At 41.6% G+C, this 19557-nt stretch overlaps 2 protein-coding genes across 2 annotated transcripts in view; both read left to right on the top strand.

Moving 5' to 3' along the window:
• The window catches only part of gpr158b (G protein-coupled receptor 158b), an 80216-nt gene extending 69330 nt beyond the window's left edge, over nt 1–10886 (top strand). Inside the window, exons 10-13 of the mRNA XM_028021211.1 lie at nt 4643–4789; nt 4973–5216; nt 5915–6471; nt 7555–10886. Coding sequence (XP_027877012.1) covers nt 4643–4789; nt 4973–5216; nt 5915–6471; nt 7555–8505 — 1899 coding nt within the window. The 3' untranslated portion in view covers nt 8506–10886. The remainder of the gene's footprint in view (nt 1–4642; nt 4790–4972; nt 5217–5914; nt 6472–7554) is intronic.
• Nucleotides 10887–13449: 2563 nt separating this feature from the next.
• On the top strand, nt 13450–19152 carry LOC114147076 (annexin A13-like). The gene is made up of 11 exons (XM_028021615.1): nt 13450–13621; nt 14213–14288; nt 14936–15030; nt 15133–15303; nt 15481–15514; nt 15730–15809; nt 16342–16410; nt 16838–16939; nt 17036–17111; nt 17193–17305; nt 18014–19152. The coding sequence occupies exons 1-11, from the start codon at nt 13511–13513 to the stop codon at nt 18131–18133; spliced, it is 1047 nt and encodes a 348-aa protein (XP_027877416.1). The 5' UTR covers nt 13450–13510; the 3' UTR covers nt 18134–19152.
• Nucleotides 19153–19557: the final 405 nt, after the last annotated feature.

Below are 19557 nucleotides of genomic sequence, written 5' to 3'. Positions count from 1 at the left end.
TAGGTGACCTTCTAAACATCAAACAAGTCCAATTGATTTTACATAAAATTGCAAATTACACACGAGAACACAATCAAATTTCTTTCTCTTTGTGCTTACTTTTTATAAATAAAACAAAGTGAAACCCTGCTCTCAAATTGCATAACAGCCCGCTCATAAACTAATAATATCGGACTGAGAAAATGTTGCCGCTGTATTGGAGGATGGATAGCATTCAAAAACAAATCTCCATCGAAGGAGGCTGTTCTACTAACGCGCTGTAAATATCCATTTACGGCACATTATTCACCAGCCTAAGTCCATTTGATATCAGCAAGCTGCGACGCTCAAATCCACACTGGCTCATTTACCATCATTACCTTAAACTCAATCAGACTGTTTAAGTGGTTATTGTAATTTAGCTGAGTACTCCTGCGGGTGTCTTTAGGGCTGATGGGAAACGTTTCTTGCTCCTGCTGCGTGAGAAATGTTCTCCCTGTTTTTTTATGCTTTCTTAATTAGGCTCCTCAGAAGCGCAACCCAGTTGAGCACGCTGGGATAATTGAGCGCAATGGGAGGACGTTAATTTCATAGAGCATCTGTTCGTGGAGCCCAACTAAATATTTGGACATCCTCTCTGTCCCCGTATGTGTAACTCCAACAAAGGTGGAAATTTAATATCTGTTTGTTGTGTTGTCGTTTATATTTCTACATAAATCTGATTGTCTTGTGCACAGTTTGGAAAAAAAAAACCCTGAACAAACGCTACAGAGTGGGGTTTTTATAATAATCAATCCTTTACGTTAAGAATCACTTCATATTTTATTATTAATAAATACATGACATAAAGCATTTTAACATTTCTTTAGTTTTAACGTTTTTATCTTTGTTTTTTGTTTTAATTTTGATCCGTTTCCTCATTTCCTGGAAAGTTAGTCCTACTGAAAATTAATCTTATTTTATTTAATTTGTTTATTACCAATACAATTTGTTTGATCTTGCTTTTTGTCTTTTCAACATTCTTAATTTCACTAGTTTTTGCAAAGAGTCAAACGCGGAAAGTCAAATTGAGATACATATTCATCCTTTCTGCTGTTGCTCGAAAACCTTGCGTCGTCTGCGGTATATTTGACCTCAAGCAGTTAAAACGAGAGAAAATACATAGTCGTGTTGTATTTATTGACTGAAAAAAAATCTGTTCAGATATTAAATAAACAAATACCAACATCAGTGTGCATTTTTCACACCCTGCTGTTCATATTCTCTCAGGGCAATAAAAGTAATTTGCTGAGGATTAGCAATAACAGCCCTGGTCGAGGATGCACAAATCGATGAAAAAAAAAGCTGTTTTATTGTGCAATCATTACAGTTAGATTTATATAAAGTTATAACACACATTAAGACCTATATTAATGTTTTTGGATGTATCAAAATAAGAAAATGAACAGGAAGAAGGTAAAGTTAAGAGTGCAATGTTCCTCCAATCCCACAGACATAACTTAGAGACCAGGAAAGCATTAAATAGAAGATAAAACTAAATAAACACAGACATCTTTTCTGATGCACCTCCATTTGTTATGAGACCAGATTTTATATATCTGTGCAGAAAAGAACATACTGCAGTTCGCCTGCCCCAAGACAGCAACCCTATTAACTTTGTAAGTAGTAAAACATCACTTAATGGTAAAGGACCGTTAGACCGTCAGTTCCCGAAACCACACACACACAAAAAAAACCTCTGTCAGTGTGACAGACACACAGTAAATACCAATGTGGGGTCTGAATGACCCCGTCTCTTAAGGCCATGAGACGATTCAGCTTAGAGTTAGCTTACAGTCACCTTCTATTTAATGAATTAATTTATTAAATCTGCGATTTTTCCATTTGGGACATGAATTCCCCTTCATCTTTGAGATTGTAGATTCTGATTTAATGCAAAAATTGAACCGTAAAGTGTTTTGTTGTGGGGTCATACGAAGCCACGCCCACCTAGCAGTAAACTCTCGCCATTCAGATCAACGAAGTAACTCCTGCATGCAGCGCATTTTTATGACCCCACTGGGACTGGACCAAGTCCTTCTCCACTTCTAATCCATCAAAACAGAAGAAAAGACCAAAAAGTATTTACATACCAGATTGTATTAGCAAATGAAATCTAGGTTTTATATTGATTTGACGTGTTCAGTGCTGTCCCTAATGACCAGTCTCTACTGATTCTGTGAACTTTAGTCAATTACTTTCATTTTCAGTCGTGGTGCTTTCAGGGTGTCCTTGTGTTTTGGATTCTGATCACTGTCACTGATACCTGCGTATTTAGTGTCATTTCCCTGCCTGTCTCTTTATTTCTCTCTATCTCGCTGCTTTTCCCTACAGCTGCAGTCTGTTAGCAGCCTCTCTCCTGCTCAGCATTTGAGCAATCGGCCCTCCCTGGCATTTAAGCCTCTCTATTGAGCCATTCCCTTGCCAGATCCTTCCTCTGTCAAACCTATTGTTGCTCCTGTTGTCCTGCTGTCTTGTGGTTTGAATTCGCTTTGTGCTTCATGTCTTGCCTGGTATTGTATTAGTTTTGGTTCTTCAATGCCTTTGTTTCACCATTCTTGTTTCTTGGCACTTAGTTTATGAAAACAAAGCTTTCTATGATTCTTACATCCTCCTTCTTGCATTTGGGTCCTCCTATACGTTAATGAGAAACTCTTGACTTTCATGGCTGAAGGTTTTTGAAGTACAAAATGTTTTTCTGGTTTTTCTCCATGTTTCAAAAGTTTACCAAAGAACATCAAATCATTTCAAGTTCTCAGGACTTTTGTTCGCAAATACATTGAGTTTATTTATGCCTGCCGATTTACCAAAAAAACCCCCAACTAATCACAACAGAGAGATGAATTAAATATACTTGATGGTTCAGCATTTCATTGTTCGCTTTTCTTTCTGCAGCTCAGTCTGGAACGCTGTGTCTCACCTCCTGGGTCAGATCCTGACTGATAGTGACTCATTCTCATCTTATCGGTGCTTAGAGTTGTTCAGCCACCTGCTTTGTGAGCGGCTCTCGCTGGGGTTTTAATCTTTGAGCCACTTTGTTATCTCTTCGGCTGCATTACGCGATGCTCAATAATGCTTGAAATACAGAGATCCTCACCAGATTGTGTCTGGGCTGTTGGAAGAAGTTCCTCCTTGAGGACATTTTCAATCTATTCTGTATTCATGCGTGCTTTTTGCCACAGCCAATGGAGAATGCACAGCCTTGGATGAAAATCCACCTCACAGATAAGCTGTGTCAGGATTCTACAGTGTGAGTCCAACACCAATCTGATGGTAGATGTCACCTTAACTTCTCCATATTCCAAACATTCAGAAAGAAGACATACATTTTTCACCAACTTACCATTGTCTGTTTTTTTCCTTCTTGCAGAATTTCACTAAGTGCTAGATTTTTATTTTTTTTTACAGAATTTTTCTTTCAGTAGAGGTGTTTCAATTACAAATGGGCGCAAAAAAGAAATACAATTTTGCAATTGCGGTGTGTCCATTGAATAAGAAATGCAATTAAAATCACATGTAAATATGTTTGTTCACATAATAAATCATAAATAAAATCATGTCGCACTATGATTTTCAAACTACTTCCTACCGTTGTGGTCTTCTTCGTGGTTTGTACCAGTAATAACACCTAGTTGTGACTTGTGTGTTGCAAAAAAAGTTTTTCGATTGCAGTCTTGCGAAATAAACCAATTTTGTTGCGGTATACAAAGCACCTAGAGCCAGCTTTTTATCAAAAATCGACAAGTTTTTCGAAATTGGTGTGTTTCCATTAAACAAATCTATTTTCAAAATGTCAAATTGCGCAGTTATATGGTCAATGGGAAGACAGTTTTTGCTACCTTTCTTGTCACAAGGCCATTGTTCAAAAGTCCTTGACATAATATGTGTTTAGCAGGGCTCATACTCACTTCCAGTCAAAGCTGGGCAAGTTTGGACCTGTAGAGCTCTCCTCTAGCTTGCTGGGTAGTTGTGAACGTCCTGAAGTGTTTCTGACAACTGAGTCTCTGGTCCTAAAGTTATTGATGATGTATAAATTTATGCTTTCAGAGGTAATGTTCTTAAGTGTCCTTACACAAGAGGCCCTATTGTTTTTGCAAAGGTGGGTCTACATTGTTCTAACTACCTTAGCAACTACTTTTTAGACTCCTATTCTTCCAAACCAGAAAAGGAATTAGACCAGAGGATACTTACTTCTACTTATCTACCAACCCTGAATAGAAACATCTAGTTTATTTACTTTGGATCAACATTATTAGCTTTTTCTTCTTTTGCTCTTTCTTTTGGTTTGTTATTTTGTTTGTATTTCCTTTTAAATCTTGTAAAGCACTATGTATTGCCTTGTTGCTGAAAATGTGCTATATAAATAAAATTACCTTTACCTTCTCCAGTTGTATCCATTGCTAACAACTGACAAGAAGTCTTTTAACATGATAGTGATTTCAGCTGGACATTTTCATTGCTTCATCCGTGCTTCTAACTGCAGTGTAACAAATGAAGGGGTCCTTGAGCAAAATATACATCTGCTCAGTCTGCATATTATCCTAAACTAATGGGAAAGTTGGGGGCGGTACACGGTTATTCCACTGTGGACTCAGTCTTAACACTTTGTTTCCATCTGGTCTAGTTCCTGACCAAAGGCACTCAGGCCCGAGATGATATCGCCACTGAGGCCTATGAAGAGGAGCTGGACATGGGAAGATCTGGCTCTTACCTGAACAGCAGCATCACGTCCGCCTGGAGCGAGCACAGCTTGGACCCAGAGGACATACGGGTGGCGCAGCTTTTAAAATCCTGACCAGAAATGAAACTTGATTTTCAATGCTTTTAAAAAAAACAGGATTTTCTTTAAGCACTGGATTTCATTCAGAAGTCATTTTGAAATAATCCTTTTAAACTCACATCTAATCGTATAGGTGCATAAATGTAACAGGACATTAACACAATTCTCATACAGGAAGAGCTGAAGAAGCTGTATGCCCAGCTGGAGGTCCACAAAAGGAAGAAGATGCTTGCCAACAACCCTCACCTTCAAAAGAAGCGCAACTCAAAGAAAGGCCTGGGTCGCACCCTGATGAAGCGGATAACAGAGATCCCAGAGACCATGCACTTACACCGCCAGTGCAGCCGAGACGACGGCAGTGAACATGGCAGCAACCGGGGCACCCTGAGGAGAAACCAGCTGGAGGCAAGCCATCAAGGTAAGTTCACAGATACAAATCTGGATGCAGGCTAGCGGCAGGACGGAGGAAACACAACCTGGTTTTCAATTAATGTCTTGTTTTTAAACTTGATTTTAGCTTCATATCTGTCAGGAAAGCAGATAAAAAATATATTAAATGCTCTTTAATTTCTTTGAGTTATGTTCAGTAGTCTTCTGGAAATGAAACACCATTTTCTAGAAACTTCTCAGATCTTCTCAAATGCAGTTCTGGTAGTCAATTTACACCCAGCCGTCATCAGCATGAATGTCATATTAATAAATAAACAGTTTTTAGTGACTTCAACATTCAATGATTTTTATCCAGTACTAAGCTAGTTTTCATCCGAGTTATGTGCGTTTTTAGAACATTAGTCATTGTTTCATAGTTTCAACCATCATCTCACCCACTCTGTCACCTTCAGATGTCAGGAAATTGATCAGGTTCAGGAAGAAGCAAAGAACCACAAAAGCTCACTGGAGATCATTAACTGGAGGATGCTGGGATACCAGTGTTACTTCATGAGGGAAGCTAGAAAGAACGAAGCCCCTGCTGCAAACTTTACATGTTAAAACATAAAAGAAACATGCACCTGCCAATATGCCACAAACTTTATGCAATAATGTTCTTTGAAGAACAATAGGTACCTGCTTAATTTAACATCACAGAATGTGACTTTCTACGCTACTTTTCTTCAGGAAAACTTCAAGACGATTCCCTGAAGAACAAACTCACGGGTCTGACGAAGTCGCTCAGCTTTGACCATGTTTGTGAGCAGGATGCAGAAACAGCGAGCCAAACCGGCTCGGTTCCAGGAGACAAAATGACTCCCGTTGGAAGCGGCGGAGACGGCTCTCTCCTGGGTTCCCTCATCGGCCGCAGATACACCAAGAAGCAGCTGGAACCGGCCAGCACTCTGCCGAGGCTGGAGCCGGCCGAGTCCACAGAGTCCGTCCCGCTCTTCTGGAAGTCGGCCAGCGCCCACAACCTCACTCACGAGAAGAAACCCGTCCACCTGCGGACCTCCATCATGCAGAAGTCCCTGAGCGTCATTACGAGCGCCAAGGAGAAGATGCCGGGACTTTCCAGCAAGACGCAAAGTGTGGAAGACGCCAGTAAGAAGGGCCAGAAGGGGCCAGAGGAGAGGACTCTGTCAGAAGTGGATGAGACGCCCGAACATTTCCCCAAAATGATCATCAGCCAATCGGTGGAGTACTCAAAGACTCCCATGAAGATGGGAATCATGAAACAACAGGTAAATCTGTGCATATGTGCAGGTAACTGATGCATGTTGAACTGGGCCATGTTCTGTCACAAAGCTCAGTACATTTTATTTGAACTTTCTGTGACAGACCTGCTTTCTATTTGTCTTTCTGCTTTGTTTGGCTGTGAAAAGACTATTAATATGTGGCTAAATGAAATTAGCTCTAATTCATTATCTCTTCAAGATAACAGCTGTGTGTTTGAATATTATCTTAATGTTCAAGTCGAATCATTTTTTCTTTGTATGCTGCCACATTACAATGGGAAAAGAATTAAAATATTTAATTTGAAGACACTTAATTTATCAAGTGCAGAGAAAGTATTAAGTAACTAAGTAAATATCAGGTTTTTTTAACGGCTACTTTTATCAATACATTCTTCCACAACCGCCTCCTTGTGGACATTTATGATCCTGATGTGGTCCGGAATAAAAATTTGTTTGACATCTTTGAAAGATTTATTTATTTATTTATTTTTATTTTGGCCCTCAAGTCCCTTTGACTTGATGATTTTGGCCCATGTGACAAAAAGTTTGTGCATCCCTGTTGTAGAGCCCCACATTAACTCTGAGATTTTCCTTACAGCTACATGGGGACGACTTTTTCTCATTGGTAGCATATTAGATTCTAACAGTCCTCATTATTTATTATTTTAATTCTATCAATATCTGAAAGATGTGGGTTTGATTCCAGTCTCTTCCTCATATGTTGCACTCTAGGCAAGGCACTTAACCCTCAGTTCCCTTGACTTGTGTATTAGTATATAAATGTGTGTGAGTTTGGGTACAATTGGATAAATGTGGCTCTATAATGTGCTTTGAATGGTCAGTATTACTTCAGAAGCACTTTAGTCAAGTCATTTTATTTCTATAGCACATTTCAGCAATAAGACAGTTTAAAGTGTGTTATGTAATAAAAATAGTCACCAGTAGTGAAATAGGTAATAAACATTATATTTTGTCAAATTATCAAAATCATCAATACATCAATCCCCAAATCGAACTCTAGCTGTAAGCTCAACAGTTTAAGAAACCAATCTCATTGTTTTCCTCATCTTTGATTGTTTGTTTTTTCAGGTGAGTGGCAGCCAGCCGTCCATTTGCTCTGAGACTGGAAGGAGTCTGTACGACGTGTCTGAGGTTTGTCCCTGGGAGCTGGATGAGGCCCAGACTCCTTCTGAGGCAAAGACCCAAAAGCACGTGTCCATCGCTCCGGTAGAACCCGCCGCGGGCCGGAGAGGCAGCAGCAGCAGTTCGGGAACGGCTAAAGTCAGCCGGTCTCAGCAGAGACAGAAACTTGGGCAGTCTCCGTCCAACAGACGGCGCTCCAAGGATAAAGGAGGAGAAAGAGAGGACGGTAGGGAAACGAGGAAGTCCCGGCCGCCCAAATCGCCTCTTCCTCTCAAGCCGGACGTGAGCCCCTGGGAGTTCGACGAACAGCCCATGGTGGGAGGAGATGCTGACTCTATCTCTCCGGACAGGATCAGGAGGAAGAAAAGTGTCACCCCCACTGATGGGAAACCCAAAGGGCTCCATTCGGACCACTCCAAGTCCACAGGGAGCCTCCTCCAGCCCCCGTCTCTCATGGTAGAAATTTCCCCATGGGATTACGGAGGGCCACCTTCCCCCAAGCAGGAGAAGACCTGCAACAGTCCCACCACACACAAGAAGAAACGGAAGGGCTCCTCCTCGTCGAACCACAAATCCGACAAGGACCGAGCGAGGGAGAAGAGCAGGGAGAGGCGGAGCTCGTCCAGCAAGCCGCCGTCGGAGAGGAGACGGGTCAGCCAGTCGTCGGAGGGCGGGGGGCCAATGGAGCGGCGGAGGAGCTCGACCAGAGACGCCGAGGTTTTCTCCCGAGACGCCGAGCACTCGCATGGCAGCCTGGCTCAGACTAAAAAATCCCCCGAAAAGAAGAAGGAGAAGTCTTTGCGCAGTAGTTACAAACCCGCAGTTCTAAGTGGCGCAAAAATGGTTGACGTTTGCCCCTGGGACTTCCCAGAGAAGGAGTCGGGGGAGAGGGCGTGATGACTGCTGGTACGACTTGATCTTTTTGTACTCGCTGACTGAGAGCTCGCAGAACAAAGGGAGGCTAAAAATATACCAGTGTGTTTGGTAAAAGGCTTTTCTTTTCCCCCTTCATGTTGTCTTGGTGAAGAGGGTTTTGGGAGCCCTTTCCATAACGCCGCTCTGAATGCAACCTTGTCACTTTTAAGAGGTCATTTGTTTTCTCTGCACACCTGCTTACACATCTGTGAGAGTTTGTATGTTTTATCACCTTTAAATACATCTTGAAGATTTTGTAAACGATTCACGCCTGCACTGGCCAGCCCAGCAGACGAATCCACCAGTGAGTTCTCTGCATGTTGAAGACGCACGAGGAACAAAAAGATAAACTTCAGAAGAACGGAGAGTGTGGGCTGAGATGCTCTGAGACGCAGGAGAAAAGCAGCTTGTCTTTGGGCTGAATGCATAATTAATGTCATGAAGACGATCTGTTCGATCAACCAATCGTGGGAATAACAAAGGTTTGCAGCGCAGCTAAATGAGGAAAGCTGTGTCTTAGGGCAAAGGTTCTCCATTTACAGCGCCTTGCAAAAGTAGTCATATCCCTTAAACCTTTTTCACCATTTTCCATGTTACTACCACAAACTGATGCATTTGTATTAACCCTTCTTTATCAGTGTGTCTGCGCATCTTTAAAAAGTCTTAAATTCAAGTCTTAAATTAAATTAAGGGCTTAAAATGCCTTAAATTTATTTAAAAAGTAAGTTGGTCTTAAATCTAGTAATCACTGTTTTTTTCCCTCTCAAGACTTTTCTGTCAGGCAAAAGTTCGATTCACACTCAGACTTTTTCATTGCCTTCTGTGACTCAAAACAGTTGAGGCTATACCGCTAGCTAGCTGCTGACATAGCTCTTGCTAGCTAGCAAGCCTATTTCACTTATCATGGATAAGTGCAAATTTATTGGCTGTTGGTTGGACAGAGTTGATACATTTCTGTGGAGATACAGGTCTTAAATTCCATTCAAAATAGTCTTAAATTTGAGTCGTTGAAACCATCTGACGCCAAGGTTTATTCTAATAAACCTAAATGAAAAACTGTCAACTTTTGTTCAGACATCAGCCTATTTGTATCTAGAGGAAGAACTAGATATAAATAGGCTGAATATGCAGCAAAATGTATATAATGAATAAAAAACTCAGTATTTCAACCATTCATTTCCCTTGCACTTTAAAAACATGTCTTACTTTCTGTTGGTCTGTCATGTAGAATCCAGATAATTAGACGCATTAACGTTTATGACAAAATCTGAAAATGCTCAAGGGGAATGATTAATTTTACAAAGCTCTGTGTATTATTTTGTTTTTTATTTAATTCATTAATTTATTTATTTTTACAAAAACCACCGCATGTGGTAAAACTATCCAGCATCAAATAACTAAATGTTTACTGGTGAACTATGACAGTGGGTGTTTCGATGTTGTTGCGTCCGGTATTTGTCCACTTACAAAGCACACGATGCTTTTTGAAATGGCGTGCATTGCTGTGTCAGAGTCCGCATTTCATATGGCATGCCGTTTAAAGTTGAGCAGTACTGAAGTTGGTATCTATTTGGTGTTTACTCTCCTGGCTGGGGTGTCATATTTTTATATGGATAAAGAGACACTCTATCTATCATTGGCTGTAGTTTTTTTGTTCTTTTTCTACACATGCAGTGAAAAACAAAAGGACCAAATCTGAATCTGCCTATCGCAGATGTTGTGAATAATACATTTCCTCCCCTCCTTAGCTCATTTCATCTGCCTGGATGCGCCTCTCTTCAAAACTGCACACTTATTCAGTCGCTAAGATCCCTTCGCATGACTATTTTTTTTCTCTTTCTCTCTAACAGAGAGAGTAATTAATCATTTTTGGCATCGTCTCCAACATAAACAACAACAGTCAGCCTGTCCGTCCTGCGGTCAGCCACCCACTACTGACAACTCATGCCATTGTGTCACACACAGCATTCAGCTCAGCTTCAGGACGGTTGTGTGTGCATGACAGTGAGAATATGACCCCATAAGTTCCCTGGAAGCATAAAATAATCATTGCATATCTTATAAAATACTTAAAAGGATACTTTCAAGCACATTTATTTAAATTTTAACTGTATTTATCATGCACTTTGATGTGTAACCTGAACGGCTTCATAATCAGAGGCCTTTTTTTGTAACGGAATGCCATCGTTTGCCCACTACACGTTATTTAATGCTTGTTTATGCAGTATATTGTTGCTCCGGCAGCTTAAAAATGGTTGTGCCATCCACATGCGGTTATTTGTACAATGTATTCTTATTGTGTTGCATGTAAATAAAGTAAATAATGTTCTCAATTTGAAATTAAAGATTTCTAGAAAAGCCAACTTGAAGCGACTTTCAGCTCTTTTCAGGACTGTAGTTAGCCATCGTTGGGATGTGACTTTCTCCATCACAAACTCAAAATTAAAACATCTGTCGCTTGCCACAGAGTTAAAAATATATATCTCAGTACAAAACTACATGCTCAACCTGCTTCTTCAAGTAAAATTGTTTTATATAAATTATACTAAATCTACTAAATTGGAATTGTCATGACAACACTGCCACCATGTGGTGTAACAGGTTTATTGCATGTTGTTTACTTGCAAGTTCCCTCTTGCCAAAACTGCAAGTCCATTGAATTCTCATTTTTATAATTTTGTAAGTTAAAAGTCGGAATTTCATAATTTGTTAAAGGGACAGAACTCTACTGTAAAAATGATGGGACGCTTTACCAAAGATGAATTTAGTTATCACATTGATTTATGAGGTACTTTTTAAACATGTTGGTTATGAGGTAAAAGTGGTGTTTGCATATTTAAAAAGAACTTATTTAAATAATTCGGTTCAGAAAAAGAAAAGCTGATTTATTTTTAGGTGCAAAAAGTGATAGGCTTATATTTCAAGCAGCAAGAAAAAGCAGCAGAATATTTTACTACCCTTGATGCGAGAGGCGGCCATATTGAAACGTGAAGTCCGCCTTGTAAGTCGTAACTGGGAGTAGTAAGAGTTGCTCCTAGTTTGATTTTCAAGTTGATTTTTCTGACTTGGAAGGCGGAATTTCCCAGTTCCGAGTGCAACTGGAACTGGGAAATTCAGCATACAGGGCAGGGAGGAGCTGGACAAAGAATCTTGGCTAATTAAAAGCTAAAGTTTAACAGCTGAGGCTGAATGTAACTGATTAATTAACACAGGGGAGCAAAATAAGGATTTAAAGACACCGTAAATCTAGCAGAAAAAAAATATCACAAATTTAAGAGAAATAAAACCCAGACAGACAAGAGCAATATCATAAGATTATCATCGATGTCACAGTCACTGTTTCTCTGTACAAGCAGGGTAAGTCACAGACAATGCTGCACACAAACAGACCAATGGGGAATAAAAACGTGTGGAAAGATTACTGAAGGATCCAGGACAGGAGCTACAGCTGTTTCATTCCTCGCACGAAACAGACCTGAAAAAGACATCACTACTCTGCTGCACCTGAACGCACAGAGCTCCTGTCAGACTGAAGGACAGAGTCACATCAGTCACTATGGACAGCTTCCAAGAAGAAGGCCTTCCTCGCCTTGTGGAGAGACCCACAATTAGATTAAAGAGTGCTACAAAAATGGCTCCCTCTAGTGGTCTGATTCTCGCCGTGCTGTTTTAATGTGCCGGTAATGCTCTGATTTAGTTTGTGGAAATGACATAAACAGAGAAAATATAAAGTTATGTGAAGGTACTGGTACTTTAGTAAGATTTTTTTTAAATAGTAAAGAGACGCCTATAATAAAAAGTAGTTTGTGTAATTGCCTCTTCAATATACACAAAAAGGGACAGAGATGAAAATAAAAAAAAATGAAACAAAAAACTAATCCAAACTTTATTGTAGTTTTTAATCAGTTATCTGATGACAGAATGTATCATCGGATCTTATGTATGTCCAGTTTCCGTAAATCCCCATCTGATTTTGGTTGAACTTACAGCTAAAGACATTAAATTAAAAAAAACAACATCGATTTATTTGTATGGCACATTTAGCAACAAGGTCAACGTGCTTTACATCATGAAAACAAAAAAATAATAAAATGTCATAAAAACAACACACAGTCACAAATAGAGAAACTAACATTACATTTTGTTAAGCATCAAAATCATCAGTGCGTCACAACACGTTGGTCCATGTTCCATTCATCACGGTTCAAAAGAACTCCAAACAGGTGAGCTTTTAGCCTTGATTTCACATGTTTTAGATGAGCCTCTATTCCAGAACGGCTGATCCAAATGACCTTTTGACCTTCTTCTGCAGAAGCCTGTTAATCACCCACAGATTCAATCCAGGTGTGTGGCAGCAGGGAAACACCTAAAACATGCAGGGCAGGAGGGCGTGAGGACCGGATTGAGAAACACTGATTTAAAGGAACTTAAAACCTCAGTATCAGCTCAGATTAGTTGGTAATAAAGCGCAGTTTGCTCGTTGAATTGACTGTCTGCTCCATAAATTCCCTTTATTGCTCCTGGTGCCTCGTTGGTATTAAAATGTTCCATTCAAATTGACTATGACGTCCAAGAACTAGAAAAGGTTCCCCGCGAATTTTCTCTTCTTCTTCTTCTTCTGTTGCGTTTTATGGCAGTTTACAGACTTTGTGCATTACCGCCATCAACCGGACGGAGATGTAACTTCAGAAATTAATTTTTTACTATACATCTTCAAATCAAAAAAATAAAAAAACTCGCACACACATACATACTAAATCCTCTCAGCTAATTTTGTATCTTATAATAAAATTTTCTCCTCTATGCCGGGAGCATAATTTGAATATTGAGTATTGTGACTTTAACATACCTCCATAGAGGTGACGCCATCCTTGAGCCAGCTAGCGGACATTGCCGAGCTGCGCCTCGGCATACCCCGCCCCTATCCGGCCCAGCCCGGTCCGGTCCGGTCCGGTCCTGCCCATCCCGACTGCTGCTCACGCCACGCATGACACATCACCGCACACAGCAGCAACACATCAGGACGCTAAAAGCAGCCAGTTCATTCCCCGGCCGCTTCACAACAGGGATCCGTGCGCACAATATGGGCAACGTGCAGGTAGGTAGTAATCTTTTTTTTTTTTTATCCCCCAACTTGTTCTGCTAATTTACGCACCTCTGAGTTAGAATCCAATTAAAGCGACTACTTTGAGGAGTAACATTTTTTATTTTTTTTTTAAATAGATTGTTTAGAAAATGGAATTTGATCAGTTTTACGAGTAAAAATACAAATCAGAAGCCATAATTTCACACACAAAAAAGAACTCGGCTTTGTCATTTTCTCCAATTAGACAATTAGTCTCAGTGGAAACCGCATGAAACGCAAGTGCGCAGTAAACAGGGAGTGTGCTCTGCCAGAAGCGGATACATCAGGGAATTTCAGATCAATGAGGCTGCATTGTGTTGACGAGAGGGAGGGAGAGCAGAGGAAGAAGAGAGCAGAGGAAGAGGCTGCTGCTGCTGCTGCTGCTGCTGGCGGCCCATGACTCAGCACAGGCAGCAGCACCCTGCTCCCGCGGGAGAGACTACTTCCTGGATGCAACACCATAACAAATCCTCTGCAGCGTCTCCTTTTAACTGTAGTCACTTTGTGATTCTTTTTTTTTGCAAATAAATATTTCAATCATCTGTCTGTGTTTTCTCCCCTCAGCCCACCGTAGTCCCATTTGAGGACTTTGACGTTACGGCTGACATCAAAGACATTAGAAAAGCATGTAAAGGTTTAGGTAAGTACACAGAAACCAAAAAAAAAAAAAAGAAAAATCTTTAGGAACATTGTTAGAAAATCTTTTTAAAACTGGAACGTTCCTAAAGGGGCAATACTACATAAAAGTAACTTTTCTATAGCTTTGTAACATGTGGTGTGTTTTATTCCCCCATCAAAAACACACCAGCAATGTTGCCTTGACTCTCCCATGCATGTTTGAGAAATCCATTAATCTCCCCTGGATGCAGAAGACGAGCGGCTGCCTTCCCCACTGAGATCCTTCAGACTAGCCAGCAGCAATTAGTAAACACCTGATGGAAATGAGCATCTGCTGAGCTCATTAAAGGAGCTACTTGTCAGTGAAACGCTGGTAAAAACGATGTAAACGATGTAAGAGGAACATTGTTGTGACGACTTCCTGAAGGTGGAGCGTCAGACAGAGCAGGAGATTCTAAAGAGACGGAGACCTGAAGTCTCGTTCGATATTCACAACATTTTTTTTTAAATAACAACTGAAGGCAACATAGTTTCTTGATTGTGCTACAAAATAGCACGTTGTGCCTGGAAAATCCATAACACCGCCCCTTTAACGAAGAGCCTAAAGTGTGATTAGTTGCGTGGGAGACGCTCTAGTTTCTAATTTCTGTGTTGCTTCATGTTTTCCAGGCACAGATGAGGAAGCTGTCATCCAGATCCTGGCCAACCGCTCTGCGGCTCAGCGTCTGGAGATCAAACAGGCCTACTTTGAAAAGTATGACGACGTGAGTGCCCGGTCCTCCTCTGTTCTGCTCTGTGTGTGTGTGTGTGTGTGTGTGTGTGTTTGCCCTCTGACGCAAACCCGGCTGAGCTGTGTTGTCTGTCAGGAGCTGGAGGAGGTGCTGAAGAAGGAGCTCACCGGTAGCTTTGAAAACGCCGTGGTGGCCATGTTGGACGCGCCGCAGGTGTTCTTCGCCAAGGAGCTCAGGAAGGCGATGAAGGGGGCGGGAACAGACGAGGCTGTCCTGGTGGAGATCCTGTGCACGGCTACGAACGAGGTGGGCAGCGAGTTGGGTTGGCGGTGTTGAATAAAAGGAGTACGTTGTGTTTGAGCTTTTGTCCTTTTTTATATAAAAAAACAACAAAACAAACAAACTGTAGAACTGAGATCCAGTGTGTTGTAACTGTGTGTTGGTGTTGACTTTCACTCGGCCTCGTCTTCGTTTATCCCACAGGATATCATGAGCTACAAGGAGGCGTACGTCCAGGGTAGGTTTTCAAACTGTCAACCAGCTTTTGTTTTCTGTTCGTTCTGAAAAGTACAGCCAGCTTAACGACAGGAAGAACTTTGTCACATTTCGTCGGGTTCCGAAAATTGCTACAAAGCAAAAAAAAATAAATAACTAAATTCTGCTGGAAGGCGAACTTCTGCTCAAGTCTTTTGGTAGCGTTTGTCTGGTTTTCTAAGTGTTGTTTCCTTTCAGTGAACGAGCGCGACCTGGAGGCGGACATAGAGGGCGATACCAGCGGAGACGTTAGGAACCTGCTGATCTCACTGCTGCAGGTACAAAAACCGACCATTGTTGGGGTTTCGGTTGTCGAATGAAAGCGCTCCCTCCGGTCCCGCCCCCCTCCTGAGTCTGGAAGGAGAGTCCAGGCGGGAGAAGAACGCTGCTTTTGTCCTTCCTCCCTCAGATTGTTTCTCAGAGTCGTTGCCGGTGCCTCGGCTCGCCCACTGCCACATTCGTCACATAGCTTGGCACGCTCGGGCCTCCATGCCCCCTCCCACTCGGCATCCTGTCTGTTTCCTTCCTTCCCTCGGGTATATAAAAAAAAATAAAAATCAGGACAAACAGAGAGAGTGACTCACGTTTTACAGCAGTGCCATTCTGGGGAACTTCAGTGGCCTTCAACAGTTTCCTATTTATGAGCTCCAGATGACTGCTATCTCATTAAACGCCTGGTGTTGTTCTTGTTGTCCACTCTCTTTGACTTGCCCCTAACGCTCTCTCTCTCTCTCTCTCTCTCTGTTTCTCTTTCCACCCATCTTTCTGATCCTCGTCCCTCTCTTTGCTCTCCCACGTCTTCCTTCGCAGGCGAGCAGAGACGAGGGCTACGAGGTGGACGAGGGTTTGGCCGAACAGGACGCCATGTCTCTTTTTGAGGTGTCCAGCACAGGCTTCTCATATACGTTACATTCCGCTAAAGAAAAACATGAAAGTGAAGTGGAAAGAATTGGGCTTACGGTTTCAAAAGGCATTCAATCAGATTTAGGCCCCCGCAAACCCCGACGCACCTGAATACAATCCGGTTCCACCAACTGCTTTCAGAAGTCACCGACTCAGCAGATGTCGGTGTAATTTTCCTTCTTTATAAAAATGCATTACTTTTAAAAATATATATAAATTCATCACCACTTCACGATCATTCCTTAGTCCTCAAAGAACTTACAACCAGACTCCTAGAACTATAATGTCTTCATTTCTCCAACACCTGGCCGAGATAGCAAATAACAGTCCGAGAGAGACATCCAATACAACTGCAGACACTCGTATATGTTGCCGTATCGTTTTCGTTTTGTGTACACAACAGGCAGGTGAGGGCAGGTTTGGTACGGACGAGTCGACCTTCACCTACATCCTGACGCACAGGAACTACATGCAGCTTCAGGCCACCTTTAAGGCCTACGAGTCCGTACGTACCGCACCGTAGCGAACCTACTCCAAAATGAATCCGTTCGCTTCCTTTCATCAATTTCACGCACGTTCATGCTGCCTTGTTCGCATGCAGCTTTCGGGGACGGACATTTTGGACACGATTGACGCCGAGGCGACGGGAACCCTCAAGGACTGCTATGTTACTCTTGGTAAGCAGAAGCTTTTGATCACTTTATTTCATTACGACTGACGCCTGCTGATTTCATGTGTGTGTGTGTTTTGACTGACAGTGAGGTGTGCCAAGAACCCGCAGCTGTATTTTGCTCGACGCCTTAATGCTGCAATGAAGGGACTTGGCACTGATGAAGACACGCTCATACGCATCATCGTAGGTCGCTCCGAGGTAAAGTGTGCGTGTGTGTGTGTGTGTTTGTAATACCTTATGGGGACCATTTTCCTGACACATACTACGTTGTGGGGCCCAACTGCTCTTTGTGAGGACCGAAGCCTGGTCACCACAAGGGGTCAGGGGTTTTTGGGTCAGAGGTCAGATTTAGGACTAAGTTGTGAATTGAGTTTTGGTTAGGATACAGGTAGGGTTTAGGCTGTAGAAATGAATGGAAGTAAATGGAAAGTCCCCACAAAGATGGCCCCCATATGTGTGTGTGTGAAAGGTATGATTGCGACGCTTCACTTCTTGCAAAAGTGCAGTGCTATAAATTTTTACCGCCTTTCTGTACAGAACTTTAGTCAGACATGCCTAGGGTAGGTAATTTCCAATTATTAAACGTTTGATTCTTTGATCGGTAACTCAGTACTTGAGCTTCTTTTTTGCTAAACGCATTTTTACTCTTGAGTCATTTCTTGGACAGCTACTTTTTACTTGAGTAAAAATACAGTTAAAGTAGAACTTGAGCACAATTTTTGGCTTCTCTAGCCATCCCTCTAGCAAAAGACAATAACCTTTTACACCGACTTTAAGAATTTTCCATTCATTTGATGGTACATTTATGTATCTTGAGTCATTGATGATGCATCAAGCAATAAAAATATAAATATTATGGAATATAAATGTTGTGGATGCACCACTGTCCTTGTTTCCAACCCTCAGATCGACCTGGAAACGGTGAAGGACATGTACCTGGAGAAGTACGACGTCACCCTGAAAGATGCCCTGGACTCGGAGTGTGGGGGAGACTTTAAGCGTCTGCTTATTGAGATCCTGCACTGAATCACACATTTACATTCACGTCCACGCCTCACCCGGCCTTATTCCGCTGTGACGTAACAGGATGCCACTACATGCTCTGTTTTCTATCACTCTTCACTCTCTACTCTAGCCTCTCTCCGTCTCGGAGAGTTCACTTTACAGCGCGGACCAAAAAAACCCAACTCAACGTAATTCAGTTCAGTGTTTCGGCGTGTGGTAATTTTTTTTACAGGCTTTGTTAACATATTTGAGACTTTTCAGAAAATCGGCTTAACTTGTTGTCCAGTTACTCAACAACACGACAGGAGAGCGGAACCAACAGCATCACGTTCGTGCGTCTTAAAAGTTGCAGCGAAGTCATCGTCGTCTGGTGTTTTTCCTACTTTAAGCTGCGATCGTTAAGCGTCTGCTAACAGAATAACAGGCGTTCGTCTCTCGTTGATTCTTCACATCACTATTTGCCCGAAGGACAACCTTCGCAAGATTATAAGCGATGCAAGTTACTTTCCGCTGCAACACAGAAGTGCCCGATTACCTTTAAGACCCGGAAACATTTGAGCATTCTCTTAGAACTTCAAATATTGGCACGTCTTTATGAAAGGCTCGGTTGTTTAAGGGATTCGCTGCAGGCTTTTTGGTCGCGTATTTCAAAAGACTAGCGAGACGTGCAAGTGCTCCAAGTCGTTTTTAAAAGCTCACATGTTGCCTTGTTAGATTTCTAGACGCTCTTAGACTATTTTTTTTTTTTTCCCCCCCGAGTTGCTTTGAGTACTTGCATTCACTGCTTGAAAAATAGCCCTAGTTGATTGAGACGACACTGATCAGGACGTAACTTTTGAAGTGCAATGTTCTAAAGTAGTCTCACTGAGACTGAGCTCTGTTAAGTAGAGTAGTACGAACGCTTTGAGGCATAATTGAAATATTGCATATTACAATATAACTGATGTAATTGTATACATGTAACAAAATTTAGCTGATGTCTGTTAGTGTTTGTACAATACTTGTATGTAATAGATATTAATAAATTTTAACCACCTGAACTGAGTTCATTTTTCCTGTAGAGGGCAGTGTTGAACCATTTTCGTAATGGAGGGAGGGGAAAAAAAACAACCAATGACACTAATGATGTAAAGTCAAATATTTTCAGCCCCACATAATATAAAATATAACAGGGTGATAATATTGTTTTGAAGATGATGCTAGTTGCTCTTCTAAGTGACGTGTGTTTAACGTCTATATTTCAGGCTTGCACAGAAGTTTCCGTCAACAAGTTTGACCCCAATCACCTTTTGATTTATACCAGAGTAAAAATCCTGTGTGATGTTGCCGGCTGGGTTGAAACTGGACAGTAAAAAAAATAAATTCAAGTATGAAATGATTCCAGATGTGCCGCTGTCACATAAACAGCCAGTGTCTCTCCCTCTGCCTCTAGATTCCCCCCCCCC

Source organism: Xiphophorus couchianus, chromosome 6 (genome assembly GCF_001444195.1).
Source record: "Xiphophorus couchianus chromosome 6, X_couchianus-1.0, whole genome shotgun sequence".
Taxonomy (NCBI): Eukaryota; Metazoa; Chordata; class Actinopteri; order Cyprinodontiformes; family Poeciliidae; genus Xiphophorus; species Xiphophorus couchianus.
The sequence above is the reverse complement of the archived record's forward strand: the minus strand, read 5'-3'. Positions and strand labels throughout refer to the sequence as shown.

Excerpts from the sequence above, each read along its gene's own strand:
- LOC114147076 (XM_028021615.1), top strand. The coding sequence starts at position 13,511 with ATGACACATCACCGCACACAGCAGCAACACATCAGGACGCTAAAAGCA. Across the intron at positions 15,031-15,132 it reads ACTTTGAAAAGTATGACGAC|GAGCTGGAGGAGGTGCTGAA; the intron begins GTGAGTGCCCGG and ends GTTGTCTGTCAG. Across the intron at positions 15,810-16,341 it reads TGCTGATCTCACTGCTGCAG|GCGAGCAGAGACGAGGGCTA; the intron begins GTACAAAAACCG and ends CTTCCTTCGCAG.